The sequence below is a fragment of the Panicum hallii genome, chromosome 1 (assembly GCF_002211085.1).
Source record: "Panicum hallii strain FIL2 chromosome 1, PHallii_v3.1, whole genome shotgun sequence".
Taxonomy (NCBI): Eukaryota; Viridiplantae; Streptophyta; class Magnoliopsida; order Poales; family Poaceae; genus Panicum; species Panicum hallii.
Window position 1 is genome coordinate 52,843,622 of NC_038042.1, and position 22,264 is coordinate 52,865,885.

The following is a 22,264-nucleotide window of genomic DNA, read 5'->3' on the forward strand; positions in this document are numbered from 1 at the left end:
ACAGATCGCATCTATTGAATCCCTATGAAATCTCATCAGAGTGATCGCATCACCTCAAATTCGAGCCATTCATAATGCCTCAATTTTCACTAGGTCAATCACATTGACCGTGCAAACTTTGCACTTGAGAAGACTGCATCTACACATGACCTCGATCTATTGGTTCAATCTGCTGCCTATACACACAGTTAGTCCCTGATGGTGATTCCAGCCGGTAGGGACATGTCGTATGCATAACAGAGAAAGAACACGAACTAATCTTTTTGTCACATGCCGTGCAATCAACTCGCTCCAGTTTTAACCTCTTATGACCAATTGATCTAATCAAACCGTGCAAAAGTAATAGATCCAATCTACTACGACAACATATCACCTATATGCTAATGATCCAGACCAAAAACTACGCAAGATGGCTCTGATGCCACTGTGGGGAAATGGGTAGGCTACGCTAGCATCACTACCGCATATACCCAAGATACTTGCGAGTAGAAGATCATAGATCGTTACCACTAGACGCGCAGCGTAGCGGATGAAGTCGCGCGTCAATGTAGAGGAAGTAGTCGATCACGTCCCACGAACCGAGCTCCTCATCCTTGATCCCAGCAGCCGATCAGCGCAGCAGTCGCAGCAGCGCCTCCACGGAGTCCACACGTACGAGGATGAAACGCCGAGCGTCGGTGTGCTAGCACCGCACACATGGCAAGGGCGTCGGCCGAGAGAGGGGGGGCGACGGCTAGGGAGGTGGCGCGGCTCACAGGTTGTGTCGCCCCCCTAGCCCCTCCCTCGTATATATAGGATGTACTAATGAGCTTCTATCTCATAGGTCCATTAGTAACCCTAATCCCTCTTGGATCAATATCCTCTTGGGCCTTTAAACCGTATTTTGATGATGGGCTCTTGGGCATATCACCATCACGTTGACCTCGGTTGCTTCGACAGGGTTTCTGGCCTCGGCTTCAGTCAACCTACTCTCCCCTCAACCAGTTGACACTCAGGGCAACAAATTACAAGCATTCTGTCTGCGGATGCATATATGCAAACAGCTGAAGGTATTGTATATGCACAAGGAGTTGGAAGCTCAGAAGTCATATGGCCGGCCTGTTCTTTTTTTTTTGGAAACGGGCCTGTTCTAGTTATATCCATGAAGTCGTGAAGAGGACGCAAACATTGATCCATGGATAGACAGCGAAGGTGGTGATGCATGGGCTATCGGTTGTTGAACTTAACTGCAACTGGGACCGGGTCAGTCTTCCATTTCATTATTTGAACTGATGCACAGGAGAGTGAGTATTCAGGAAGAGGAAAACTTCATTCTCCTGGGTATCACTAACCACTTGAATGTCTGACATGATGCTCCTGTTTCTGTAAATACATTACTGTCGGCAAGGATACGGGATATCAGGTGCAGTGTATAGCACATTTACAGTTCACAACTGAGTTCCAGGCTTTTCATTTGTGCTTTTGATTTGGAAGTTCCGGACTTGGATCACGTTGTCGACATTTGCAAGGTGTCTCTGAAACTGCCATATCTTCCAACTCCCGATGGCCCTATGCTCAAAGCTAATGTAGCTTAATGGTCGTGGTAATAACTGAACAAGTGTTCGTAGAGAGGGAATGGGTGGTGAAGCATCCAGATGGCGACGCCACGATGAGGCTGCCCCGGTCACCCTGAACATGGCGAAGCTGGGAGTTCACAGGCGGGAGGAGTGCCGGAAGATGTGTCGCGCGAGCTCAATCCCCTGACGAGCACCATCACGCACACCATGGGCCGGCGCGCGGCTACTTGCTCAATTATCGGGCCCAGTTCGTCCTGGCTCTTATGGCAGTGCGCTACCGAGAACCTGCCGCAACTGGTGATGAAGGATTGAAGGATCTTAGCAAGAAGCCCAAGCGGTGCATATACATGAACTTCGATGTGTGTGTTTTAGGTTCACTAATTACTGTATGCTGTTTAAATATTTGTTTGACAGTTCCCCCACAAAAAAGGGGTGGTGGCGCAGTTGGCTAGCGCGTAGGTCTCATAGCTAAATTGAGTTATCCTGAGGTCGAGAGTTCGAGCCTCTCTCACCCCAATATTTTTTTCTGTCGTCCCATTCTTTTTTTGCTGACATCTTCTCTGCCCTCATCACCCAACACATGTAAGCTAGCCGTGTCCTACAATTTCACGCCTTCCGTGCTCCACGGGCATCCTGGAACTGTTCACACTTCCCTCTCTCCTCCCGCCAGTATCGCCATCACGACACGCTGCTCCTTCCGGCCCCGTCTCACTTGCGCCCAGCTAAGGGCCAGTAGCTCCGTGCACTACCGCACACCACCACCGACGGCGACCGCTTAGCGAGGCACGGGGGTGCCGGACTCGGGACTCCTCATCGCGCGCCGGGCAACGCATCACATCGAGCGGACGGTCGCCAGCCGGCGAGGCTCCGAGATCATGCGACCCTCAAGCCTCCGACCCATACACAGGCAGCGGTGCCCTGATTGGGCTCCGTCCTGTACTCCATACGAGCGAGCACAGCGCGATGATCACCGCCCACCGGCGTGGGGACTGCCCAGTGCCCACTGGGAGGAGAGGGTTGCGCCGTTTGATCGATCGGTCAGTGGCACTGGCATCGGCATCGGCATCGGCATCGATCGTGCCCGGCCTGTAGCGGCAGGCCTCTGGCCTCTGGCCGTGCGCGGCTTTCTCCTGCCAACTGAGATCCAGTTCATGCGCCGGGAGAAAACCACCAAAAGGATCCCGCCGGTGGCGGGGACTATTTGGGTCGCGGATACGGGAGATCTTGGGTGTTTTTTCTTTACGAGGACGAGAGATCGAGGCCGATGGATGATGGGTCGCTCACGGCGTTGGCGTGGATCGTGTTGATCCGGGGAGGAATATTGTATGCGCGAGTAGGGCCCCGCCGCCGTGATCAGCGACCCTAAATTTTGAGCTGGGATTAGCAGGTTTGTGCTGACGCGCGCGTGTATTTGTTCGCGCACTTCGGTTTCTCCGCATGCTTTTGTTCTGATTTTTGGTTGCTGCAAGAGTTTTGTAGCCGTCTGATTTGTGCTTAGCGAATTGATAGGCACGTTTTGTAGAAACCTCTATTTTTTTATGGGTGACTTTTTGTACTGTAGTGCCGCCGTCTTTTCGGGGCGTATTTTTTCTGCGTCGGTGAGAGGAATTTGCGCGTACACTGACGTCTCATCTTCCGGCCAGCCACCGGCACATCGATAGAGGCCACGAGGATCTTCCGTTCAGCTCAGCGACCGTCTACGATAGTGAAGCGGCGGTTGGGCTTCTATTGTGCGTCGGGGGATATTTTAAAGGAATCTACTTTGTTGCTTTGAATAATTTACCTTTTCCTCACTTTACTTTATGTATCGAATTTGGTTCAGAATCTTGTTGTATTCAGCTAGCTGAATCCATCCTATATAATGAAATTTACCTGTTTTGTTTCAATCATGTAAATTGAGCCTCAAGTCAATTTTTGGTGGATTGCTAAATCACATAATAACCTTTAGCAAGGTAACTTGAGAATTTAAATATTTTATTTGATGGTTTCCATAATTATTTGTCTTGAAGTCAACGATTGCCCTACAAAAGTTGAGCCCAAAATGCAAGCTCTATGAGGAGAAACAAAGAGGCAAAATTCATAGGATTCATATATGATAGATTCAACCAATTTAGACAGTTTATAGGTAGTAAACGAGTCAAAGTTTTGTTGGATGGCCAATTGGATGAAGTTAATTGTTCTATTTCATATTTGTGAAAACATAATTTCTGTAAACAAAATATCGCAAGGAGTAATATACCAGTTTACTGGACATACCTTATATAGTGTCGCCATCATAAAAACTTCCTTTTGCATATAATAATGGCGGGGCATGTTTCGGTCTCATGCTTTTTTTTTCCCTACCGACGGGGAATTCCACCCCAACAGATTTGTTTGCTGATTCCAGAATACGGGCATAGCAATGGCAACCAAGATGCCAGTTTGACACCATATCAAACATTTCCACTTCCTTTTTCCCTGAGGAGCCAAAAGGAGCTGAAAAACCCTGAATGATGCCTAGCCAAATGAATCAATTAGCACAGAAATAATAATGCCTTTTTTCCTTAGGAAAAACAGAGGAAAGGTAGAGTTGTTAATTCTGATTTCTGAACCACATAGTATACTATATACATTAAACACACGGATATCTGCCAGGACTGTACAATTCAGGCATTGAAAAGATGAGCGAGCCTTTTTCTTCTACTCATTAGATAATTGATTGAGTACCGTCCTATAAAAAAAACCCATAATGGAGCAGCAGTATCGGCTCTTTCGTAGGGGCATTATTTTTCTCCTCCGGCGCTTCTCCGCTCCGGTGCGTGCACGCTGGCCACATTCTACTATCCTCCTGTCGGCGGCAATAGCCCCCTCCAAAGAGCAGTTAACGTGGCTCCAGGACGCCACACTCACCTCGCGCCAGGACGACATTGACATTTGACTCGCATGTCTTACTGTTCTCCTGACCACTTGGGTTTCTGGTCGCCTGGACAGCATCCCTGCCCCCGGGTACCGTACCCTCCTCGGGCTGACACCGCGATACCATACGGCCTGCGCTTTTACCGCCCGGGCACGTTCTTCTCCAGTAGCTCTTGCCCCCGCTCCTGGCTACGAGTCCTCTTGGGCAAGTGGCAACTAGTTAATACAGTTTCCAGCAGGGCGGAGCTGCGTGATGGCATAGGAGTCGGCTGAACTAGATGATTTCCACGAGTTCCCTTATACCTAACAATTTTTCACCGTGTTACACCTCGGTTAAACTTCAACAAGTAACCGGCTAACCCGGTGGTATTTTGTTCCGGCTTCGCCTCTGGTTTGCAGGATGAATCGATGGATTATACTAGTAATGTAATAATGTGCTAGTAATAATCGGCATTAGCCACGAATGCCGGGCTCGTCCGGCGTGCAGAGCTGGTTCCCGGGGGGACACAGAGGTGGACAGCACCGGCGCATGTTATGGCCGGAGCACGTTGCCCAGATGAAAACGACAGCGTTTTATGCGGTCATGTTCGATGCTTTAATACAGTACCCCAATCGAATACAGTACCTGATTTGCCGTGGAAGCTTCTGCGGTCTTGCTCTGGCTTCCTTCACAACAGAAAAATCACATGTGAAAATTACTGGTTCTTTTACTGAATCGATTCACAGTAGTTGCTGGCGTCAGTTAAGGGGAAAAAAAGTTCAGTTCTCTGAAGTCTGAAACCTTGATGCAGCAGGAGCTAAAAAAGGTTACGGGCTGCCCGGGAAGTGGGTGGCAAAAGGCTGGGGGTTTTCTTGCGAAATCACCTGGCCCTTTTGGCCTTTTTCACTTGCCGCTATTCCCAATTCACAAGGGACACCGGCGTACAACTCTGTAAAAGCGAGCAAGGGGGATGGAGAAAGAAAGAGTGGAAAAGAAGCAAGCAGGTGGTGTCTTTTTCCGCGGTCGCCCTCTGTCTGCTCGCCCGGCCAGCGGTGGTTAGAGGGGGCAACAGCTGCGAGCTCAAGCAAAGCGTGCTCGTTAACCATGCCGCACAGTGTGATCTTATTCTCCCTCTCTCTGATAAAGTACTGGTGCTGGCATTAGTCTAGGGCTTCAACTGGCTCCAAGCCCTGCCTTTTCTCCTGGCTTTACACTTCACCCCTCAATCACTGTCTCTCTCTCACTCTCTCTCCAGCCAAATAATGTGAGATCCGTACTCGAAATCCACCCCCATATACACCCGGCTTAGCTGTTCATGACGCCAATGCTGGTGATCAGATTCTATTCCCCTTCCCCCTAGCTACCGCCACGGCCGCCCCGTCTTCTGCTGTTGCTCACAGCGACCAACACCGACGCACCGACTGCTTCTTCACTCCCAACCTTGCGCCGACGCCGCCCACCATCCCCGTTTGGAGTCACAGAGAGCGGCGAAGGCAGCCGTAGCAATGCTGGGAGCCAGGCCGAAGTAAGCATCGATCTCTCTGGTTCCACGCGAGAATTCTTTGTTTTGGCAGCAGATCCTGGTAGGTTGTTTGGTTCGGTTCTTGATCTGAGCAGAAATTTCAATTCTTTGGACGCAGATCTGCGGCGGCCGAAGGCAAGAGCGGCAAGGTCACGCCGCCGACGCCCAAGGGGGGCAGGGCGAGCAAGCCGGCCTCCGCCAAGCCGGCCAATGGCACCCCATCGCAAGCGCCGCGCACAGCCGACAGGTCCCCCAGGTCTGCGGACAAGCCGCCGTCGGGCGAACGCCGCACACCCAAGGTCTTCGACCGGCTCAGCACGCCCCCGGCCGAGGTACGTGTTCTTTGATTCTCCAGTGTCGTGTGATCTTGGTGAGCTTGGTTTACTTTTGAGATGTTGGGTTGTGACTTGTGAGTTATTTCCGTTCGAATGGCTGCAGAAGCAAAACAGCGCTGTGAAGCTGTCCCAGGAGCTGCAGGCGCAGCTCGCCGCGGTCCAGGAGGAGCTCGTGAAGGCCAAGGAGGAGCTGGTAGAGAAGGAGAAGGAGAAGGGCAAGGTCCTTCAGGAACTGGAGGATGCCAAACGGCTGGCCGACGAGGCTAATGCCAACCTGATGGTCGCGCTTGCCGCGCGGAAGAAGGCGGAGGAGGCTTCCGAGACCGAGATGTTTCGGGCAGTCGAGCTGGAGCAGACGAGCATCGAGTCGATGCAGAAGAAAGAGGAGGAGCTGCAGAGGAAGCTGGAGAACATGCGGAGCCAGCAGGAGTCTGACGCGGCTGCGCTGCGCTCGACGGTGGAGCAGCTCGAGAAGGCGAGGTATGAGCTGGCTGATGCGATCGACGCCAAGAACTTGGCGCTCAACCAGGTGGATGATGCGGCCCGGCTTAGTGAAGTGAATGCTCACAAGGTGGAGCTCCTCAATGCAGAGGTTGCTCGCCTGAAAGATTTGCTTGACACTGAGCTGGAGAGCAAAGAGAAAGAAGGTGCAGAGCAAATCATGAGGCTCGAGGCAGAGGTCTCCGCACTGAAGATAGAGCTCCAGAAAGCAAAGGATGCTGAAGAGAAGGTAGCTGAATTAGGAGATGTGATTGAAGAGCTTAGAGTTGATGTCGCTAATGCTACAAAGGCCACAACCGAGGCAGAGGAGCTGGCTGATGAATGGAAACAAAAGGCTGAAATACTGGAAATTAAATTGGAGGCAGCCAATCAGTCTTACATGTTAAAGGTCGATTCCTTGAATTCAGTGATGAAAGAATTAGATGCAGCAAGCACCTTGCTCGCTGAGAAAGAATCTGAACTTTCTGACCTTCAGAACAAGCTGCAAGCCTTAGAAGATGAGGTAGCTAGGCAGAATGAAGATATTATTGCGTCAAATGAGCGTCTTGATGTTGCAGAGAAAGAAGCGATTGAATTGAGGGAAGAGATCAATGAGCTCCAGTCGAAGCTCCAAGCACTTGAAGAGGAGAAGATGGATGCTATCAACAATGAGAACAATGCAAGTTCACATATTGAGTCAATATGTGAAGAGAAGGAGAAGCTGGCTCAGGAACTAGAAGCTAGCAAAGATGAATATGAGAAAGTTAAGAAGGCTATGGAAGATCTAGCTTCAGCATTGCATGAAATGTCCGGTGAAGCAAGAGAGGCACGGGAAAGGTACCTCAACAAACAAGAAGAGATTGAGCGTGCCAAAGCACAGATAGAGGAGCTCAACATGAATCTCAAGAACACCCAGGAGAACTATGAGGTTATGCTTGATGAAGCAAACTACGAGAGAGTCTGCTTGAAGAAGACGGTGGAGCGAATGGAAGCAGAAGCAAAGAACACATCTGAGGATTGGCAATCCAAGGAGGCCAGCTTTGTGAGCTCCATCAAAAAGTCTGAAGAAGAAACTAGTGCAATGAGAGTTGAGATGGATAAGGCAACAGAAACGGCGAGAGACTGGGAGAACAGAAATGCTGAATTGGAGGAGAGGCTGAAGGAGCTGGAAGCTCAGGTGGAGGAAGCTAACAGAGCCAAGGATGAAGCAAAAGCTGAAGCACTGGGCTGGAAAGAGAAGCTATTGGACAAAGAGAATGAGCTGCAGAACATAAAACAGGAGAATGATGAGCTACAGGTCAAAGAATCGTCCGCCTCGGAGAAACTCAAGGAGATATCTTCCATGCTTGGCAATGCAAAAGGTAGAGTGCTAAATGGCACAGGTCCGAAAGATGAGAATGAAAAGGCAAATACCAAGGAAGATGATCCTGTGGTGGTAGTTGCCAAGATGTGGGAGAACAGCAAGGTCACCGACTACAACTTGTCTACCGAGAAGGAGAAAGATGGCGAATCAGAACTCGATCTGGAGTCCAACAGGGGAGACGCTGCCTCTGACTGCCACAGGTTGTCCACGGACACCAGGATGAACAACAACACAAAGCTGGCAATCAAGCAGCAGCAACCAAAGAAGCCTTTGATGAAAAAATTTGGTGGTTTGTTGAAGAAGAAAAGCCAGCATTAGAACAAACTGAGCCATCTCAAAGAAAAAATATCGATGTACGCTATGGATGACTATTTCTCTAGCTTCACTTTCACTTTGGTCCTGCAGAGTTGGAAGTAAAGATAATAGTATAAGAAGTCTCAGAAGAGAACAGAAGGGTGCTGTATTTGCTTCCCTTTTTCTGTCTAATTCCTTATATTGTGTATGTTTGAGGAGCATTCATCATACTCTAGTTCATGTATTTCTTGGTCTGCTGGGGTAATGTTAATGTAAAGGGATGTGAGGTTTCAGTTCATTTCTTCTCCAATATACTTCACAGTATCTGTGAGTGTAAAGTATCTAAAGCAGAACCAAAATGGAGTTGCTGTTCTTGATGACCGAGTCCAGTGTGAAGGTCTGTGCATAGTGGACGCCAATGTACTTGAGCTTGTATTTATTACGCCCGCGTATCTCTCCGACCTCCTGAATGGAAGGTCAGTACAACCGGCAATCCGGCATCCACTGCATATGCATAAATGCCAGTCAAGGGCCTCACATGTAGCGGGTGTTTGGACTGGGGTTACTGAACTTAATCTTGGATGTTTAATTCCATCATATGGATATTTGATATCAATTAGAAGTATTAAATATATATATTAATTATAAAATCAATTATATAAATGAAGATTAATTCTCAAAATGAATTTATTAAGCATAATTAGTTGATAACTTGGTAATGTTGTGCTGCAGTAAACATGTGCTAATGATTGATTGATAGTCTTAGTAGATTTATCTCGTGAATTAGTCTCCATTTATACAATTAGTTTTATAGTTAATTTATATCTAGTTCTTTCTAATTGGCATACAATTCCGATTTATAATGTGACCTGGATTAAAAATTAATTTCTGTATCCAAATAGCCCGTAGCATCATGCAATTAAATTCACACGCCGTTCCACTCTTGTTCTGAGCCGCATTGCTGGCTTCTGAATTCCAGTTTGTCTGGGACTCAAGAACTCTGAATATATATTTTTTTTCGAAAATAAGAACTCTGTCTGAATGTCGCCATGCCCAACTAGATGGCGTTTGGCCCATGCAGGGGACGGGCAACACGGCCGAGGGTGTGGGAACATGTGCGGGTGGGGGGTTTTATTTTCAGTGGGAACATGTGGGTCCCTGACAGCTCTGCACCGGAGAAAGAAGCTCTGGGGCAGAGCGCTCATGCGTGGCATGTCTCGGATCAGCGTTCTTGGAGGGCCAGCATCTTCAGAAAACAATCTGACCCTCGTCCCCATTACCCACGACGTGTGCTGCGGCATGATCACTCTCCCTGAAGTCTGAAGAGACGATTACCCCTGTAGTCAATGACAGGGGGGCAAGAACACTGCATTGGCCCACAGAAACTGCAGATCCCTGTCACTGTTAAAAATGCCTCGAGAAATAGGGTTAGGGTGTGTTCGTTTCGTACCAGAGGGGTCTAAAATATAGATGGATAAATTAGAGGTGTAAACATTTTAGAGTCTATTTAGAGGGGCGTTCGTTACCGGGGCGTCTAACGCGCGCACGCGGGGAGGAGCAGGGGCGCGGCGCGGCTTGCGGGGAGGAGCAGGGGGCGGGGCGGTGGCGCGCGGGGGGAGGAGCGGGCGGCGCCGGCTAGGAGCGCGAGGGCGAAGAGGAGCGGGAGGGCCGCGGGCGCAGGCGGCGGGGGAGGGGCCGCGGCGGGGGCGGCGCCGCGTCGGGGGGGGGAGCAGGGGCGGCGGCGGGGGAGGGGCCGCGTCGGGGGGCGCGGGCAGGGGCGCCGCGGCGGAGGGGCGGAGCAGGGGCGCCGCGGCGGAGGGGCGGAGCAGGGGCGCCGCGGCGGAGGGGCGGAGCAGGGGCGCCGCGGGGGAGGGGCCGCGGCGGGGGAGGGGCGGCGGCGGAGGCGGAGCAGGGGCGCCGCGGCGGAGGCGGAGCCGGGGCCGCGGCGGGGGAGGGGCGGAGGCGGAGGCGGAGCAGGGGCGCCGCGGCGGGAGGGCGGAGCAGGGGCGCCGCGGGGGAGGGGCGGAGCAGGGGCGCCGCGGCGGGAGGGCGGAGCAGGGGCGCCGCGGGGAGGGGCGGAGCAGGGGCGCCGCGGGGGGAGGAGCAGGCCGCGCTGGGAACCGTGACCGCCGGATTAGAGGAAAAATAGAGTGGCCGGTGCCTCTAAAAGAAACGGGGGCTCTAAAGTGAACAGTACAGCGAAATAGTGGGCCGTTCGGTACCCATCCTCTAAACTTTAGAGGATTCGGCATTTAGATAGCGGTACCGAACACACCCTTAGATGCTTTTGGGTCTTACCAGGAAATCCGGGGCCAGGCCATCACGTTCTTCCAGCTGAATGTGCAGAGATAGTAGCTAGCAAAGGTACATGAGCATCACTCCTCCGACGCTAATGTGACAGCGAATCAGCACTGGACAGGGACAGGTACTCCTGGCAACGACGGACGACAAGGCCGTGAAGCCAAGAATGACCGTCGCGTACGCACGTGTGGGAGTAAAGAATTCGCCAGGCCAGGCGGCCGCTCGAAGACTCATCTGCTCGATCAGAAGGATACGCGAGGACCCTCCTCGCACATGCCGTGACCTGGGACGGGAATCGCCGTCCCCGCAAGGAAGCGGCAGGTGGCCGCCTCGGCCGCGCCCTGCAGACAGCTCGGCTCGGGCACCGACGCGCGGTGCGGCGCGGGCGGCCGTGCAGGGCTGCAGCAGGAGCCGTGCGCGCGCACCGGACGGAAGGACGGCAGCTCCACGTTCCGGCGGAATCCTCGCACGGCGCTGCAGGAGAAAGCGGCCACCGGCACAGCACGGTGAATCTGCGCAGAAACTTGGCGCCGCCGTGTGGGGATCGTGGGGCTTCTGGCCGGGGGATACCTCCGCGCCGCGATTCCTTGCCGTTTGCGCGGCGGACGGCGAGGCGGTTATCCATTGGGTTTCTTTCTGTTGCGGAAACGGGCTGCGCCGTTGCGCTCGGGGCTGTGTAGGCCGTGTTGCGGACGTGTGACAGTTCATGGGCCGGATTAGGAGAGAGGCCGGGAGTTTTTTTAAAAAGGGATAAAAAAATTTAAATTCGAAAAAGGGACGCCGATTGATAAAATTTCGGAAAATGGGTACCTCCCCAATGGGCGGGAGGTCCCAAAATTATTTCCAGGCCCCTCCCGAGGGTCTCTTCGCGAATAAAAAAAGTTTCTTATTCGCGAATAGGCCCCTGAGATATCCCACCCGCCCAACAGGCAGGAGGGGCGGTGCCCACCTCGCTTATTTTTTTTATTTTTTGTTAGAATTTATATTTTACAAACTATTTAAAATTCATACTTTTTTCAAATACAAGATTTATTCGCCATACTCTTTTGTATACATAAATTTTAAATTTAGTTCAATTATCAAGGTTACAACTTTTTTCAAATCCAATACGGACCCACGTGTCATTGAGTATACCGCACTTCACAGCCCAGTGATTACTCGTTGGAGACCGGGCCAATTCCCCCGTTCCCGCGGCCCCAGGCTGTTCCCAGCAGTGCGCCCCTCCCCATCGGGAAACAGGGGCAGGCTGTATGCGGGGCCCGCGTGATTGGCAGTGGCTGCTTCCAGCAGCATGCGGATGCGGCACCGCATCTGCCACCCTGCTGGCCCACCTCCACTCACCCGCTTTCCTCTGCTCCTGACCCATCGCCACGCGTCACCCGAGAATAGGTGGGAAGTGATCGGAGTTTGGAGAGAGAGGGTGTGGATTTACGGGTTGCCGGAGGGGTCGTCCCTTTTCCCGTTCCTTCATCCGCATGCTGCTGGGACATGCTACAGTGCGGTCGCGTGAGCAAATACCGCACAGGAAGCTTTTTCGGAGCTCTGCTGGGAACAGCTATAGCGGACCACGTGGCCGGCGCAACCTCCCACCCGCCCAACGGGCGGGATGCCCCTCCGCAGTCTACGGCCCCCGGACCATCCGCCCGTTGGGCGGGTGGGATGCCCCCGCGCCCGCTTTAGGAGCCTCTTCGTGAATAAGAAAAGTTTCTTATTCGCGAAGAGGCCTTCGGGAGGGGCCTGGAAATAATTTTGGGACCTCCTGCCCATCAACGGGCGGGAGGTGCCCGGCCCCACGCCTCCCGCCCGTTCATCGGGCGGGAGGTACCTATTTTCCGAAATTTTGCCAATCGGCATCGCTTTTTCGAATTTAATTTTGTTATCCCTTTTTCAAAAAAAGCCGGCCGGCGCGAGTCGACCACTATTTTTCACGGCCCCAAGCCTTCTGTTGGGACTTCGTGGGCCAAAATCGGGTGGGTGGGCTATTCGTGAGGAAGCGCAAAAGTTCACTCAGGAGTTCCTCAGAAAGAAAAAAAAGTTCACTCGACAGGAGCTAGCCGACACGTCAACGTGCAAATCGTGGACCAGACCATACACCCTGTGGCCGTGCTCACTCGTGCGCCGCGGCCACGCAGCAGGTCCTAGCCAAGCCCGACGCCAGTCGAGCACGGCGACAAGTGGCGCTCAGCCACCAAACCAACCTCCCCTGCAAGGATACCGAACATGGACGCCTCGTCAGCAGCTTTGCAGCGCCAGCAACAAGTTGCCGAGGATGTGTGGTCCCTCGCATCGTACCACCGTCCACGCCATTGCACGGCTCAAATAGGTCCCAACAAAGAGAGAGGCACAGCACATTCATATGCATCACCAACCAAAAGCACTATCGTCAACACAAAAATAATGCCTCCCCCCGAATAGCTATGAATGATCACGTATGTCTGAAATAAAAGCAAAGATCGAGAATGACAGGCCATTCGCATCTCCTGGTGCGTCCGAACAAGAACAAACGCAACATCTCCACAGACCACACGCAAAAGCACCAGATACACTACGCTGAAGAAAAAGATTTCACAGGCATACGACAAACACGGCAGATGTTCATGAATCACTGGATCAGCTGTATTGACTGAATCTGGTTAGCGTGTTCAGGATACAATGATCAGTGAATCAGTTAAACACAAGAATCGAAAGCAGTCTGTTCCGATGTCCGTTTCGCTTGCAAGATTTAGCATGAGGCGACCATGATATGATGCATCCCTTTCACAATATCAGCACAGAAGTTTTCCCAGAAGTGGAGACGGAGTGGGACCCTCGCCATGTTCGTGGCCGGCGACGGGTTCCATTTGATTCGAAGTCATGGAGGCACCACCAGGCGCTGAGCTTCAGTATGTACAGGGGAGGAGGGCGCTGGGGTGGCGTGCAAGTGATCAGTTGGTGCTAGCTGCCATGTCTGCTGGTGCTCTGCCTTGCGTCTCGTTCTTGCCCAGCAGTGTTGGCGTCACCGAAACAAGGCCGATCAGGAACAGCACCACTATCGACTTCGGATCGTATAGGTCGTTCAGCGATCTCAGGTCGCTCAAAGCGATTCCAGCCTGAAATTCAGAAAATAGAAAGGTTAGGATAACGAACTATAGCGCAATGAAGATTGCACTTAAGGGCACTAGTACAGTAATTGTTGTGACATGTAAATGAGGAAATACTGTACCCTGACAGTCACATAGGCAGCTGGGATAAGGCCAATGGCTGTCGCTAAGAAGAAGATATGGTAAGGCACATCCACTATAGGTGAAGCAAAATTGATGAAAGTATTGGGAAGTGTTGGAGTGACTCTCAGGAACAGCATGTAATTCAGCAGCTTCCCTCTCCTCTTTGCAACCTGAAAAAAAGTGATTAACATCAGTTACTCCCTCCAGTTGTGTGCATTAACATTGTACTTCTGCAATGACTTAATATAAACATGGAGTGACCGCAGACTCCTATAAGAAATATCCAATCAAGGAAGTAGCAATGCTATTGGCACACTGGCAGTAAATTGAGCATAAGACAGCATGCAATGTTTGAGCATTATCATAAGCTCATAACTGAATGTCAACTAACAATGCAGGTCCTGCTGTTACCTGCTTTTGGAAGAACAAGAGCTTGTCCGGCCACAACGAGAAGACCAGTGGTTTGCCGACCAGCTTGGACAGGAAGTAGCAGGAAGAAGCACCGGCAGTGGCAGCAAAGATCACCAGGGCAAGACCACCGAGCTGCCCGAAGAGGGCCCCGGCAAGCAGGGACATGAAAATAGTCCCTGGGATCATGAATGTCTGCATGAAGATGTACACAGAGCAGTAGCCCACCAGCACCTGGATGGTGTAGTCACTGGTGTAGCCCTCCAAATGGTTGCTGCAAGTTAGGCATTCCACAGTTAGAAACATTGTAATTGAACATTCATCCATCCTACAATAACATAGTGGCAACTGAAGTCAAACTGTGTAACAAACACTATACTAAGTTGCAGATGCTAACTTCATGAATAAAAGTTGAACAGTAAATTTGCTGCAGAACTTCCAAAAAATAGAACAAATGCTGAGCTTACAAATATCTGCAATTAAGTATTTGTTAACTTACAAATGAGGACGCTGAACCAGTACTCACGTGTGCACACAAGGTTACAACGAATCTTGTTATCTAACAGTATGAAAACTGAACAAAAGGCACATCTCACAATACACGCTCTGATGTCCTAAAATAAACAATACACGCTCTGAGTTCCCAGGTCCAAAACGTACGACAGTTACAGCTGGTCAGAAAGGTAACATCGAAAAGAAGGGATTATATACTCCACCGACTCCGAAATTAATTACTTTCTTCAATGAATTTAGGGACCACAGGCAGAAAAGTGCATGAACCTAACTTCCTTGGAATTGGATAACCATGTTAGGCTAATCACAATAGGGGGTTTTATATCCCTATTTCTAAGAATGCCACGTTAGCTTGGGGAATGAATGAAACACTATGCCTCAATAGAGAGTTTCATTTCACTGTTTCCAAAGCAAACCAGTGTAACTAAATGCTAGTTGATCTATTGGCGCACAGGATCCCCCATGGAACAACGGCGGTCACAGTGGTCGTTTCACGCCATTTCCAACGTCTTGGAAACGAGTTAGCAGAGTGTCGTGGGGATAAAACTGGTTCCTTCTCTTCCCTCGTTATATGAGTGCCACATCATCAAAAGTGCTGATGCATCATGGTAATCCGCCATGAAACCCCATTGTGATTAGCCTTAATGGTAATCAATGTCACGAAACTGGCCATGAAACCCCATTGTGATTAGCCTTACAAGTTCATGTCCTACTTACTGCATTGCTAAATATTTAATTGGTTATATCAAACATGACAAAGCGCCAGGGGCATAAAAGTGCTACTGAAATACTCCTGCAAGTTCCTCACTTGGCTATATCTCTAGACTGTTGCTTCATCGCCCACCTGCAAACAAGGATTATTTTTGCCGCAACACAAAGGAAATTCGCTCAACGGAATCACTGAAATCCTCTTCCCATCAAGGAAATATCATCTCCACGTCCGCAGAAATTCACATAATCAGCCGCAGAACACAAGAAGGACCATATCAGAAGCAGAAGTAAATAATTTTGACCCAAATCTTACTTCAAGAACAGCTTCAAAATTACTTTTATGAAAAAACAAAGACAAGTGTGATGTTAATTGAAAAAAACAGTGAACTAGAGCTTAGTTAGAACCAGACTATCAAGATTTATCACCCTGTTAGCCTGGAAACTATAAAAACATCAAGAAAAAAAATCTAAAAAAGAGGAAAAAGACAATTGTTGCCTTGTGGATTGACTTGGAGGTTGGAGCACGAAATTACAATAAGTGGAAACGAAGAGTATTGGATTACGTGAGGACTTGGAGCTCCTGAAGGTTGCGGGGCAGCTTGAGGAAGCTGTAGTCGGAGTGGGGCACGGAGACGTAGACGCCGCCCAGCGCCGCGGCGAAGACGGCGGCCACGGCGGCGAGCAGCGCCGCCTCCCACACCGGGAACCTGTCCTCCCTCGCCATCTCGTCCTCTTCCTCCTCCCCTCTTCCACCAGCAAACTCTTCCGCGGGTTGGCCGTTTGGGCGAGGTCGGGACTCTAGCGTGCGGGGAACGAGACGAGAGGAGAGGAGAAAGGAGGGAGGGGACAATGGAGAGCGCCGTAGCCTTCCTTCTATTGGACTTGGGGTTACGCTTCTCCTCTTTCCTGTCTGGTCGCTTTTAGGAAACGGAGAGATGTTGGAATATTCTGTCCTCCTGTTTTTATGGTTTTTTAGACAGAGTTTCTCTGTATTTTGGCAGAATCGGGTACTCCTATGTGGCTGTGTTTCGGTATTTTTTTTTTCTCTCTCCTGTTGGAACCACAATTTTATTGGCGTCTTAATTATTCCGTTTTATTTTGAATTGAAGCTCATCCTTGTAGTCTAGCTTGTGTTTTTCTTTTTACATATCCTTTTCTTAAGGTCTTATTGGACACATTTCTAGTTTAATTTTTTAAAAGGGAAAACGCCTCATCTCGGAGCTCAAGGAGGGAGTTGTGGATGTGTACTCCAACCTTGTACCCCACTACCAATTTTTTTCTGTTTGAATTTTTGAATTTTTTATGAGTCTATTTCTTTTTATTTGTAATGTCACATGGTCATAGGTTACTCGAGTTTTCTTTTTAAGTAACTGAGCCAAATCTCATTTTCTTCTCTCGCCTAGTACAAATACAAATACTGATTCCCTAGAGGCAGGCTCCAAAGCTCGAAGTGTTTTTGCCTTAGGAGCTTGAGCATGTCCTTAGATTAGTGGCCTGAGTGTTTTGTAAAAGGCCACCCAAGATGAGGTTTAGCAGGCGAGTTGTTAAAGAAAGGCATACTCTGTTGAGTGCTTCAGTACTGCTGGGATACCCCCTGCTCTGCATATGCAGATATGCTCACGCTGGTTTCTGACTTGCAATCTGCATATGCTTGCGTGGATCTTTCTTGTGCCCACAGCTGTCATGTTGGGTGAGTCACGACGAAAATGCTGGGTACTTCTTCTGGCTGGTTCCTCCTATCCTGGGCCACTGGCTGGTTCCATTTGATTCTGGCTACTGGTTTGCTGCGCTTGAGAGGAAACCATGGCCGAACAAAAGGAGCCCGTGTTTCAAGATTACTCGTAGATGCAGATGATCAGCACCAGTGCCCACGTCGAATCAAATCATCGCTCTGCTAAGCCTCTAATCCGTTTGTTCTCTCCCTCGTTGGTGTTGATATGGTGTTGAGGCCGCCATGCCGCTCGACAGGTTCGAGATTGATGAGCTCGGAATGGCCATCCGATGCATCCCTGCTAGGCGATGGCGCGCCATTGGCCAGGTCCGGTCTGGCCGTCTGGGCAATGGACGGGGAGATACGGGGTAGGAGGGAGGGCGCCGGCAGGAGAGGTTTTGCGGGAAGAGGGAGGGAGATCTAGTCCATTCGCGACGAGGCGGCGGCCGTTGCCGGAGCCGGACGGGAAATACGCAGGGACTATTTTACAAAATAATATTCTAACTTAGGGTGTTCATGAAAATAATCGGATCGCGATTATTAATTGCGATCCGATTTAGGGGGGTTAGTGTAAATATTTGGATCGCGGTTATTAATCACAATACATTTAGGGGGTTTTCTGCAAAAATCTGCATCACCGCCTCCCCGGCCGCTACGGCCGGCCGCCGGCCCCGAGGCCCGGCGAGCCTGCATCGGTGCCCAGGACGTCGCCGCCGCCGCTTCATCTCCTCCGCCCAGGTCACTCGTTTCTCCATCCCCAAGCTCCCGTCCGCACTCGGATGAGGAAGAACCGAAGGAGTAGATGGCCGCGTCGTCCGCGGCCATAGACATTCAGGCCGCGAGCTCGAGCACTGGACTACTGGAGGAACGGCGTCGGCGACAGCGTGGTCGAAGAGCCATGGCTAAGAGCCTAAGACCATGCAGCTATTCCGCTCGTTCACCCGATGGTGATCTCTGCGACTGAATTGGGAAGCCTCGTTTCCATCTCCTGCTGGGTGCTGGCGCCATTGAAGTTGGTTTTTGTTTCGAGATCATGCTACTGCACGGACCATCAGAATTGAGAACACATCGGCAGGAATTGGCTGATACCATTCCGATCCTAGCTAGCAGCCTCGCCTCCATTCTCCAACTCCAAATGGCAGGGCACAGAATTGCGTTTCAACGATCGATGAACTCAGCTCACATGCCTGCTACTTTTTAGCTCGCCGGCGTCGCCCGTGACATGACGTGATCGGCGTGCCGGTGTTCGATTTCGCTGAGCAACACAACGAGCTCTCTGTCTGTCCATAACTTTGACTCTTTTGTTTCTGTCAATTTCAGAATTTTGTTGTTGTTGCAAGTGTCAGAATTCAGAGACTCATATGCGTTGCATGCGTCACGGCACGGGCCTGTACATCCAAAACTTGTCTCAGCACCAGACGCGGCACATGTCCCTTGCATTTTCTCAACCCTTTTCTGAGCTCTTGGCGACCAATGGCGTCGCAGATTCAGTTCAAGCTAGATTCTCTCCCCCCCCCCGGTTAAGGCAAACCTAGTTTCATTTAGGTCAATCATACCAATTGTTTTGGTCGGATAGGAGCTGAGAAGTTTTACCACTCGTTTCTGTTAGGCGTTTTTCGCGTGACAGCTATCTGTCTTACAATTCATGCACCAAAAGACGGCAAGGAGGGTGGCCACGTCGCCGGCCGTTCCTGTCCGATCAGCCTGGCGGACGGACCGGATCATGCGAATTCTGGTCATTTTGCAAAAAGTTCTCGAACTTTAAAAAAATCAACCCGCAATACGACCTTCTCTTCCAGGTAATTTTACGAAAAAAATCCATAACTTTTCTCAAAATAAACTCGTAGTCCAACCTTCCCGGTAAGGAGTTTCGAAAGAAATCAAGGTTACCAGGTCACAGCTCAGATTTCTTCCCTTACAGAACCTTCCTGAAAGAAATCAGTAGAAGTGGGTCTGCCACTATAACTTATCAAATCTGCCTTCTTTTCTGTTCTGCGCTTTTGCAAATAAAATTCTAAATTTTTACAAAATGAACCCACCGTCCTGATCCTCTCTCAGAATTTTTTTAGGAAAATCCTCGGATTTTAATTAAATCAAATCATAACCCGTTCCATCCGTTACTTCTACATGGGTTAAGTTTATACATACAATTTGAACATCAAAACATGTTGAAATCAAAAGTTGATCAATATAGAATTTGAAAAAAAATTAAAAAACTAGAACTTCATTATAGAGCAAATTTAAAATTCAAAACACTTTCGCAATTTTTTTGCACAAATACTTGGATGTGATCCATCGTACCTACAATATGGACATCAAAACATCTTCAAATTAAAAAGTGTTCAATACAAAGTTGCTTAAAATTTTAGAATCCACTGCTTTATTATATAGTACAACTTTAAATTCAAACGCTTTTACAATTCATCCAAATAAATATTTACGTAAGATCCATTCTACCTACGATTCGGACACCGAAACGTCTTTACATTAAAAGGTTTTGAGCAAAAGATTGCTCAAAATTTAAAAACCAAAAGCTTTGCTACACAACAAATTTATAAATGATAACAAAAAATACTATAATAAAAAATACTAAATATAACAAAAAAAGATAGTTCCATTTTCATACAAAAATAATATCCTACTTAAATAGTAGTGTCACGATAATAAAGAGTCCAAAATATATACCAAGTGCAACAACTGGCTGCAGATCATGACACCTACACATACAATACTTACTACTCTGTGCATAAAATAAAGTCTATATCAACTACAATCCGATGACATGAAATACGGGTCCTGCGCGGATTTTTTTCCACAAATGGGTGCTAACTCATGAGATAAATTTAATAAGCCTAATTAATCTATAATCAGTGATACTACGGTAACCATACGCTAATTATAGATTAATATATTTTATTAAATTCGTCTTACGAATTAGCATAGGGATTCTGCAATTAGTATTATAATTAAATTTTATTTAATACTTTTAAATAATAAAATTCTATTTGATGTGACAGAGCTAAAGCTTAGCCCTCTGAAACTTAACACCCGTTAGTACCTTACCTGTGATAAAGAAGGAAGAGATAAAAGAGAAACCTGACCTGAAGCATATCGTCGTCAGCTTTTCCTTTCACAAAGAAAAAAAAAGAAAAAAAGCATGCATTGGCGTCAGCTCCAACCTACATGCTACAGCTGGCTAATCAGTTTCTTCTTCTGGCCTAAATCAAAACCCCGGCCATTGTGCCGGCAGGGCGCCGCGGGCGGTGGCGACGACGCCACTGGCTGAGGCGGGCTGGCTGAGTCCGGTCTAGTCATCTGAGCAATGGACAGGCATAGACGGGGTAGGACCGTAGGACGTAGGCCATGCGGGGAAGGGGAAGGGAAGAACGCTGGTTCATTCGCCAACTCCAAATGGAAGGGCGCAGAATTGCGTCTCACCGTAGATTAGTTCTTCACATTAAATGCAAGTACATTTAGGACGATGTGCGCGCTGACTACGCACGACGCGGGTCAGGCGGCCGCTCGATGGCAGGATTTTTCCCGCTTCCAGAAGTTTGGGCCTGTCTAGACGACGTATAAACGCAAAAGGTGTAAACGCAAAATGGGGGCTGTAAAAGTTTACAAGTTTTTGCATTTACGGCTCCCACCCCGTAAACGCAAAAAAACCATAAACGCAAAATTTTTAAATGAATCTTACCAATTTGAAGTACTAAATGAAGTCTATTTACAAAACTTTTTGCATGGATGGGCTGTAAATCGCGAGACGAATCTAATGAGCCTACTTAATCCATGTTTGCAACAGTGATGCTACAGTAACCATCCGCTAATTATTGCTTAACCATGGATTAATTAGCATCATTAGATTCGTCTCGCGATTTACAGCCCATCTGTGCAAAAAGTTTTGTAAATAGACTTCATTTAGTACTTCAAATTGGCAAGATTCCATCGCAAAATTTTTTTACCTTTACAGGGCCCAAATGCCAAAAAAAAAATGCGCCGGTCCGTTTAGATGCGTAAAGACAAAAACGTCGTTTTTGCAAAAAAATTTTGCCTTTACGGCATGATCTAAAGAGGCCCTTTGGATGAGATCATCTAAAGCTATTTGTAACATGCAGGGATGCGCTTTCGGTTGGATTTTGGAATTCCAGCCACCCATGTCACTTGTGGCTCGCCTTCTGTTCTGTGCTCACAGTGCTGCTGAGTACGATCCTTGTCATACTCACACCTGACTAATTTGCGAGATAAATCCATTAATTTTAATTGTCCATGATTTGACAATATTATGCTACAGTAAACACATACTAATGATGGATTAATTAGGCTTAATAGATTTATCTCGTGAATTAATCTGCATTTATGCAATTACTTTTATAGTTAGTTCATATTTAGTCTCTCTAATTAGCATCAAACATCCGATGTGACATGTACTAAAAATTAGTCCCAGATCTAAAATCCCACTTACATGTGATTTCCGAGGAAGGGTTGCAACTTGCAATGAATTGGCACCTAAACAGATGATAGCTTTGCTTCAAAATTGCCATTGGCTGAGAACTTCAGAGTTCTAAGAGCAAGAACAATAGTTTAGCCCGCTGCCGACTATAAGAGTTTGCTATGTCATTTAAAGTTAATATTGTAGTCAACAAATATAATAGATTGGCTATTATGTTGGCTAAAAGAGTGTTGCGTAATTAATATTAGACCCACTTGCATACTCTCATTCTCTCACCTCAGTCTGGGAACTTGTGCTATAGCCAGTTATGAGCTGGCTACTATCCTACAGCCAGCTCCTCTTTCTTCTCTCTTCTCTCCTCCACCTCAGCGTAAATATAATAAAATAAAGCTTATATAGCCAGCTGACTAGGCCTTATTGTACCTGCTCTAATTGGTATCATTAACTTTTCTGAAACTTAAAAGAAAGTAGGAGCACTCCTAGCATTTAAGTAGGTAAGCACGCAATTGGTACCGTTTAAGCATCATTTATATCCTATGATG

At 48.7% G+C, this 22,264-nt stretch overlaps 2 protein-coding genes and 1 non-coding gene across 3 annotated transcripts; 2 read left to right on the forward strand and 1 right to left on the reverse strand.

The window, feature by feature from the left end:
* Positions 1-1,985: 1,985 nt before the first annotated feature.
* TRNAM-CAU lies at positions 1,986-2,072 on the forward strand. Its single transcript is given in 2 exon segments — positions 1,986-2,023; positions 2,037-2,072. It is a non-coding gene; the product is annotated as a tRNA-Met (tRNA).
* A 3,500-nt stretch (positions 2,073-5,572) lies between these two features.
* On the forward strand, positions 5,573-8,867 carry LOC112896063 (WEB family protein At3g02930, chloroplastic-like). The gene is made up of 3 exons (XM_025964072.1): positions 5,573-5,956; positions 6,072-6,285; positions 6,392-8,867. The coding sequence occupies exons 1-3, from the start codon at positions 5,937-5,939 to the stop codon at positions 8,447-8,449; spliced, it is 2,292 nt and encodes a 763-aa protein (XP_025819857.1). The 5' UTR covers positions 5,573-5,936; the 3' UTR covers positions 8,450-8,867.
* Positions 8,868-13,318: 4,451 nt separating this feature from the next.
* Positions 13,319-16,458, reverse strand: LOC112876665 (uncharacterized membrane protein At4g09580-like). The gene is made up of 4 exons (XM_025940825.1): positions 16,125-16,458; positions 14,341-14,611; positions 13,929-14,099; positions 13,319-13,815 (listed from the first exon to the last, which is right to left on the reverse strand). The coding sequence occupies exons 1-4, from the start codon at positions 16,283-16,285 to the stop codon at positions 13,651-13,653; spliced, it is 768 nt and encodes a 255-aa protein (XP_025796610.1). The 5' UTR covers positions 16,286-16,458; the 3' UTR covers positions 13,319-13,650.
* Positions 16,459-22,264: the final 5,806 nt, after the last annotated feature.

Coding starts and splice junctions, on each gene's coding strand:
- LOC112876665 (XM_025940825.1), bottom strand. CDS start 16,285: ATGGCGAGGGAGGACAGGTTCCCGGTGTGGGAGGCGGCGCTGCTCGCC. Junction 14,100..14,340: donor TCTTGTTCTTCCAAAAGCAG/GTAACAGCAGGA, acceptor ACTTTTTTTCAG/GTTGCAAAGAGGAGAGGGAA. Junction 13,816..13,928: donor CTGCCTATGTGACTGTCAGG/GTACAGTATTTC, acceptor TCTGAATTTCAG/GCTGGAATCGCTTTGAGCGA.
- LOC112896063 (XM_025964072.1), top strand. CDS start 5,937: ATGCTGGGAGCCAGGCCGAA. Junction 5,957..6,071: donor ATGCTGGGAGCCAGGCCGAA/GTAAGCATCGAT, acceptor CTTTGGACGCAG/ATCTGCGGCGGCCGAAGGCA. Junction 6,286..6,391: donor TCAGCACGCCCCCGGCCGAG/GTACGTGTTCTT, acceptor GAATGGCTGCAG/AAGCAAAACAGCGCTGTGAA.